Source organism: Phoenix dactylifera, chromosome 14 (genome assembly GCF_009389715.1).
Source record: "Phoenix dactylifera cultivar Barhee BC4 chromosome 14, palm_55x_up_171113_PBpolish2nd_filt_p, whole genome shotgun sequence".
NCBI classification, from domain to species: Eukaryota; Viridiplantae; Streptophyta; class Magnoliopsida; order Arecales; family Arecaceae; genus Phoenix; species Phoenix dactylifera.
This window is the reverse complement of record NC_052405.1, coordinates 4,094,925-4,102,238: the sequence shown is the minus strand read 5'-3', so window position 1 is coordinate 4,102,238 and position 7,314 is coordinate 4,094,925. Positions and strand designations below refer to the sequence as shown.

At 40.3% G+C, this 7,314-nt stretch overlaps 1 protein-coding gene across 2 annotated transcripts; it reads right to left on the bottom strand.

The window, feature by feature from the left end:
- Positions 1-1,117: 1,117 nt before the first annotated feature.
- LOC103718341 (protein LAZY 1) lies at positions 1,118-7,314 on the bottom strand. Of its 2 annotated transcripts, none has more exons than XM_039133373.1 (5): positions 7,148-7,314; positions 6,885-6,951; positions 5,929-6,707; positions 2,179-2,475; positions 1,118-1,415 (listed from the first exon to the last, which is right to left on the bottom strand). In XM_039133373.1, the coding sequence occupies exons 1-4, from the start codon at positions 7,151-7,153 to the stop codon at positions 2,212-2,214; spliced, it is 1,116 nt and encodes a 371-aa protein (XP_038989301.1). In that variant the 5' UTR covers positions 7,154-7,314; the 3' UTR covers positions 1,118-1,415; positions 2,179-2,211. The 2 variants fall into 2 exon arrangements, with proteins under 2 accessions (XP_038989301.1, XP_008805338.2); XM_008807116.4 differs by having other exon boundaries at positions 1,171-1,415; positions 2,220-2,475; positions 7,148-7,310.

The window sequence follows — 7,314 nt, the reverse complement described above, 5'->3', positions numbered from 1 at the left end:
GCAGAAAATTGCCATCAGAATGATCGAATGATAGAATCCTCCAATCAAACCAAATCGGACGGTGAAGACCTATACCATGAACAGTTTCAATGGTACCAAATTTGAATTTCGAATCCAACTGTAGGATTGTTATAGGAGCATATTGACGATAAGAATTTATCATAAGGATTTAAGAGGTAAGGAAAATTGACCTAACAAGATCTTGAGAGACTTCTGATGGTACAAGTCTACTGTCAAAAGGGTCTAACGACAAAATCTTGCTATCAAAAGTTGGCAATGCAATTGAGGTGTTCTGAAAATAAAAAATTATTGTCAAAGAGGCTTTGATAGCTAGGGGTGGCAATTTATAACCCAATCCATCAATCTGACCTATAAATGTCCTGCTTTGAGTATGTTCTAGTTTGATATAAATAGGTTTAGGTCATAAATGGATCAACCTATTTAGACCTGTTTATTAAATAGATTGAGTTTAGGTTTAGACCTCTGACCTATTTAACTTAATGGGTCAGATTATGATCTTATCCATTTAACCCCTTTAAGACCTATTTAATATGTTTAATCTGCTTAACCTATTTCTAACTATGCATATTTTTTTCTTGATTGTATACCTTAAAAGTGGAGAAACTTGAGATATTGGGGTATCATACAAGTATATATCCCCAAAATATGCGCATGCGACTTATAATAAGGTGTCTACACCTTTTTTTTAATCTTAAATACTTTTTGTTTCCCAAAGAAAGATCTTAAATCCTAGTTAGGGAGGAATATCATGTAATGTTTCTATCAGCATGCTCCATACCTACAAGCCTCTTTTGGCCCTCACCCTTACTCACAAAAGAAAAGAAAGAGAAGAAAAAGCTCACAATTTTTGGGTCTAGCTTGAAACCTTGTGCAATGCTCAGAGATTGCTACTGATATCTCTACGATTTTGATGGCAAAAGGTTTTTGTAACTGGACTCTTAGCCTCTTAGGGTTCAGAGGCTTTGTGGAGTGTGGACTTTCTAGAGAGAGACTTTGTCTTTCTCTCCTCCTCCCCTCTCCTTCTCTTTCCTTTCTTTTCTTCATTTCTGTGCATGTATTTGTTTCCATCAATTGTAAAGCAAGTAACAAGTGCAAATACTAGAAGCTATATCTCACTCTCTACTTAATAAAGAGTGCGTAGGGGGGTACTTCGAATAATGCAGAACACTAGCTTGGTTTTTATGACATTCATGCCAGAGTTCATCATATATACTTTTAAATTTATTCTTTTCTAAGCCCTCTAGGAACAATAACACCACATATAATTCACACACAGCACTCAGTTTGCAAGTAGATAACTAGATCTTAGTTTAATCTATAGATAACCATTGTTCTTGCTTTGGAATCCACTCCTTTAGCTGCCTCCTCTCCTTTCTAAAGCTCCAACACCAGATCTGCAGAGGAAGGTCAAAGAGCACAACATATAAGACATACATGAGCAGTCTCTTAAACAGACTGTGAATCCAGAAAGTAATGTTACCGATTTTTTTTCATGAAATGTGTTGTTGACAAAATATTATTAATTTGTCTTTGATTCGTAATGAGGATATAACAAGTTGTTGATATATGGACTGATGTAATCAAAACATCTGCATGCAGTCAAATTTGAAGAGAGAAAATGAAAGTTGTTCTCAAAATTAAGCTTTTATATCATCATTTTTAAATCAAAAAGAGAAAGCATGCAAGTAAAGAAAAGTGTACCTCCGAAATAATTATGGTTCTCTCCAAAAGAAATGGCTCTTCTGAAAGATATACTCAGTTTCGACATGGTAACCTAGGCAAACTTTTTGTTGCCATGAAGTGTTTACAAATAGATGATGAGTCCCAAGAAGACACTCAGTATATTCCTTTAATCTCTGCAAATAATTCTTTATCATCTTCTCTAGCTCTTGATGATGTGGTCAGCAATGTCTATAGGTTTGATGCTTCTAAATATCTAACGTAAACAATAATGTCCAGATTGAAGCAAAGCAATGAAGGCATAATTTGCATATAAATGCACTAAAATTGTGATAGCAAGGAGAAACTAGTTCATTATTTCAATCTACATTGTCTAGAACCGGAGTTGCATGCACACAAATCATGAACTTATGATGCAGCTATGTCACTAATTAGTTGTAGTCATTGGGATCAAAATGTTGGACCAGTCTTCAGTACCAGGTCATGCATTTTGATCATGCTGTGAGAGGCTCACTTACAGTCTGCATCGGTCTTGATCCAATGCTCGCGGTTGGCATTAGAGCCGCTTCCACTGATGGCGAGAGGTGGAGCATTAGAGCAAGACTTGAAGTTTGGAGTTCCTTCCTTTCTGCAAATGCTCTTGGAAGCAGCTATCGCGGCGCCCCCGCAACCATGGAAGTCATTTCCTCCACCATTCTTCTTGCCTGACCTTGCAGTTTTCTTGGCTGCAACGGAGTTCTCAGGGTGAACTTTCCGGTGGAAGATTTGCAGGATCTGTGACATGAAAAGCTTAATACATGAGGCTGATGAATTCTGAAATTTTGTTTGGAATTTGATTAAAAAGCGAAGCATGTCTTATAATTTGTAGCTGTCAGAAGATTTATCTCAGTTACTTCATTCAGAGTTACATGAAAAGATTACAAAATAACACATTCAGATAAACATGGTTGCAGAATCGCTTAGAAGGTATACATTCTTTTCATCTGTTAAGTTGAAGGTGGTCAGCGTATTTGTTAGCTTCAAGAGAACCACAACTAAGGCTGTAAAAAAGGCCTGAAAATATTCAGGCTGTACTCAGAGTTTAATTACATGGTGAAAAATAAAATGAGACCAACCTGACAAAAGACCATGGACAAACCAAAGGAATAAGGACATAGAACAATTTTATGCCCTTACTAAAAGTTGATGCTAGGTTTTGGACATTTATGTCACCAGGATCTTACCTACTCATCATGTGCATCTATTGCACAGACCATTTTGATCACAGGACTACAGTTGCTTGCTTCCACATTCTAGGGTACATGTTATAACCCAAGATTTCTTTTAAAAAAGCTAACCGGAAGGTATTATTTGAGCTCCTTAGTTTTGTACAAGTATCTAAAATCTACCTAGTGCATAACTAATGTGGAACTAAACATACACACCTGTACGGGTTTTCACATACTCTTTCCATTTAAGTCATGGCATCCTCACCAGGCTAAGAGTCCAAATTCATTTAAATCTAATCATAAGCATCACGATCGGCCTATGACTAGCCCTAATGGGCATGTGTCGTAATATCCTCTAGTTTACATAGGTCATAGGCCGGATCCGCTCTGATACCATTTGTCACAACCCATATTTTTTTCTAAAAAAGGTTAGCCAGAAGATGTGATTTGGGTTTCTTGGTCCTGTACAAATTCTCAAGATTTATTTCATGCATAGTCGATGTGGAACTAAACATACGCCCACATGGTTCCTCACGATACAAATCTAAGGTTTCTAAGCCATAGTATGCTCTTCCTAGGGAACAGGGCTATCTACTAGATTTGGATCTTCATCCATCTTAGCCTTGCAAAACCATCCCACTCACAGGTGCATGGAACTTGAGTTGATAATGATAGCTTCAGATGACTTGAATTAGGAAGCTAGTCTTGTCCATCCCCCAATCAAACATGATGAGCTAATTGCCAAGTACATAACTAGCTAATCCAATCTAATCATGGTTTAGCAGTGTGTTCACTATTTGGACAGGTAACAGAGCCATCTTTGACCATTGATCAAGCAAGGTGCACAGATTATGGATGTGGATGTCTCAATTTTGGGACACCTTGACACATTAAGGCAGATATAACTAGACATTTTATTACTACAACCTAGTCTAACTAATGCAACACGCTGGTCAAGGGCGAGGGATGGCTGGGGATTGAGCGGTTGAGACCACAGATCATACGGTTGAGAATGGACCCATGTGTCTAAGATCTTAAGATATCCGGAGTTTTTCATGTCACCATAACTAACAAAGTGTAGGTCAAAAGACCAACAATGCCCCAAAAAAATATGGGTTAAAAGGCAAAAGAAAGATTCATCTTTTTTTTCTTGTACGAGTATACTATTAAATTATGCAATGGTCACTTCAAAATCTATACTATAAAGTAAAAAAATATATAGAGTACTTTGAAATTTGTGCAAAATGTAACCAGATGATCGACTTCATGAAAGAAAATTCATTGTTCTATCGTATGAAAAGTACAATCCCAAACTCGAGCCTCAGAAAAAAAAACTAAAACAAAAAAAACAAAACTGCTCGTCATTGTCCAAATATAATTAGCACAACTTAAAACTGTTCTTTTAAGAAAACTTTTTTTTTATATATAATTTTGTGTGTCAAAAAGGCAACTTTAAATGCTAAGACAATCTAATAAAAAAAGAAAGTGAAGACATGAAAAGACATTGATAGATGTTTTGCTCACCAAGCATGCAATAGTCAAGTGGCCGGCGCTCTCCTTTGTTTGGAAGGTCATAGGTTTATCTTGCCCAATATCTTTGGGTTATTATGGCTGTAGTATGTTTGAGGCATCTAAATAGTGTATTGGCTGCACCCTCATCTATCGAGATAGAGATTCTGGTTTAATCTTAATAGTTGTTATGTGCAAGTATTTTTCTCAAGTAATTATAAAGCAATTATAGCCGGTAATACTCCCGATCATAATTATTTTCAAAATAATAGAAAAAATGTGTTGGATAAATCTTGGTATGATCTCTACTTAGATTTATTATAGTATAAATTACAGATGAAGCTCCGACTCGGCCTAGTTAGGCATGGATCTTATAGAATTGGACTCCCCGTCGAGTCGAACAGATCCAATAAAATCCAATGACAAACATCTTAATTTATTTCTCAAAGTATATACTTGGAAGTAAGCAAGTTATGCAAGAAATGGATCAGATCTAACCAACTTATGGCCTCACACATGATATCATTGGGCTCTTTAAAAGAAAAGGGGAAAAAATGATTTCATAAAAGGAAAAATAAATGTAGGTTTATGGTGCTATCTTGGGTTGGACCTGGTATTGAGTATCATATACATAAGGTAGATCAAATCCTTTCTATCTAGCCTTAAGGTTAATAATAAAAAACAATAGATTGATATGTCACTACTTAGAAAAAGAAATGTGTGATAGAATATGCTTGTCACAACCTTAATCATATAACACTTTGTTATAAGAGGCTAAATCATAACATACTAGGTAACATATCTTGTAGGTTAGCATAATTCAAAAATAATTTTTATATTTTGTTAAAAGATATTATGACCAGTAGCACATCTATAGTTACAACTACTGCGATAATTATTCTTGACAAAATGAATTGTTAGCCATCTGGTTGTAAATATTTTTCAACATCTTGAATCAAAAAATTAGAGACATGCTTGTTAAGAGATTTGATCATTTGACATAACTACAAATCAAGTAAGATCAATAATATCCAATTTGAATTGATTCTTTATCTTGTAAAAATAAATGACATTCATCTCGTAGACTTAAATCAAACAAATTTCAATTTTAACACCTATGGCAATTTCAACGTGTTTCTCTTTTTTTTTAGTTTTTCTTTTTTTGGGGGGGTGTTATTGGCATGGTTTGATATGATTGAAAGTCATATAGATTAATTCACTCTTCTTTAGATTTACCCAGTGCACTTGCATCAATATTTAGCTTTTTTTTGTACTCTATATAAAATTAATATATCTGAACAATATAATCTAATTAGGAGGTGAAGGGTGACACAGCAAACAGCCTTCCACGGATGACACGTACAAGGAAGGCCAGTGTTTGGTAATATGTGTCCAACAATGTATACACCGAGAAGGCTGTCTGCTGTTCGGAGAACAGACAAGAATCAGAGAGGAAAGAAGAGTTTATGCGATCCACCAGATGGACGGTGGTGATGCACATGATCCTCACCTTCTGGAACGGGGTCTCCGCCGCCGAGGCCTCCCCGGGCCCGCCGCCGAGGCCTCTAGATCCGCGACGCTTCAGCTTCTTCATCAGGTGCATCCCGGCCGTCGACCTCCCGTCCCCATCGCCGATGGCGGTGACGCCGCCTCCGGCTGCCGTCGTTTCCTCCCTCTTCCCACCGCCCTCCTCCGCCATCCGGCTCCTCATGAACAGCTCTCCAAGCGAGGCCCTCCGCTCCCTCCGCCCGGCGGCCGCCGGCGCCGTCTCCGCGATCTCGATCGGAGACCCGAAGAGGAATCCTTGGAGGGGGCACGCCGACGATCCGGCGCTGACGTGGCTGGGCCTGGCGGAAGAGAGGCGGTCGCCGCCGCCGCCAGCGGCGGCGGTGGCTTTCTCCGTCTCCGCCGCCAGCACCTTCTCCAGCTCCGCGCTCACCACCATCAGATCCGTCTCCGTCGTCGCCTCCGCCTGCTTCTCCGTGATCGCCTCCACCGTCGCCCCCGCACCGAACCCCGGCGTCGCCGCCTCCTCCTCCTCCTCCACCGCCGTCTCCTCCTCCTCGATCGGTCCCGTCCCGATCCCTAGAGTCCCGATGGCGAGCAGCCCTCCGAAAAGGTCCTCCACTGCCTGTTCCCTTCCCCCTCCTCCGCCGCCTCCCTCTTCGACAAACTCCACCGCAGCCGGCAGGCGGAGGCTCCGCGACGGGAAAGCGTTTAACTGGTGTCGCCGGCGGTTGTGCTCCTCCTCAAGCGACGGCCGCCCCGAGAGGCAATTGCACGTGCCGCCTGGGACCCGAATCGGCTCAATTTAGCAAACTACAATATATCATACTAACGTACGCAGACAACGGTCCGCGCGTGCATGTGTTGTAAGATGTGCCTTAGGGTACACTTTTAGTCCGCTTAAACCCCAATACGACAGCTTACAGGAAACGAAGGAGACGATAGAACTAGAATGCTTACCTCCCGGAAGGTCTTTGAACCCATCGCCGCTATTCTGCCGGAGCTTGCGGTGCATCCAACCCAGCAGCTAATACAGTAGCAAAGGACCAGTTAATTATGATTAGCTTTCCATCAAAACTTAACTAATAGAGTACCCACCAAATAAATAATGATGATATTAATCTCTCTCTCTCTCTCTCTCTCTCACACACACACACACAGTGAGAGAGAGAGAGAGAGAGAGAGAGTTGGAAATAGGTGGAGCAGGCACCAAAGGCACTAACCTTCATCTTTGAGAGACTTCACTCCAAGAGAGAATGGGGGAGGGTGAAGAGAGTATTAGAGGGACATGGATGGGGATAATAGTACGTAAAGGGGAGAATAGGAGTGGAAGTGGGGGGAGGGACCAAGAGAGAATAGTTTGTTTAAAGGGAGGGGGTGGGTAGAGGGA

Coding starts and splice junctions, on each gene's coding strand:
- LOC103718341 (XM_008807116.4), bottom strand. Junction 6,708..6,884: donor GTTCAAAGACCTTCCGGGAG/GTAAGCATTCTA, acceptor TTCGGGTCCCAG/GCGGCACGTGCAATTGCCTC. Junction 1,416..2,219: donor GATCAAGACCGATGCAGACT/GTAAGTGAGCCT, acceptor CTTCCTCTGCAG/ATCTGGTGTTGGAGCTTTAG.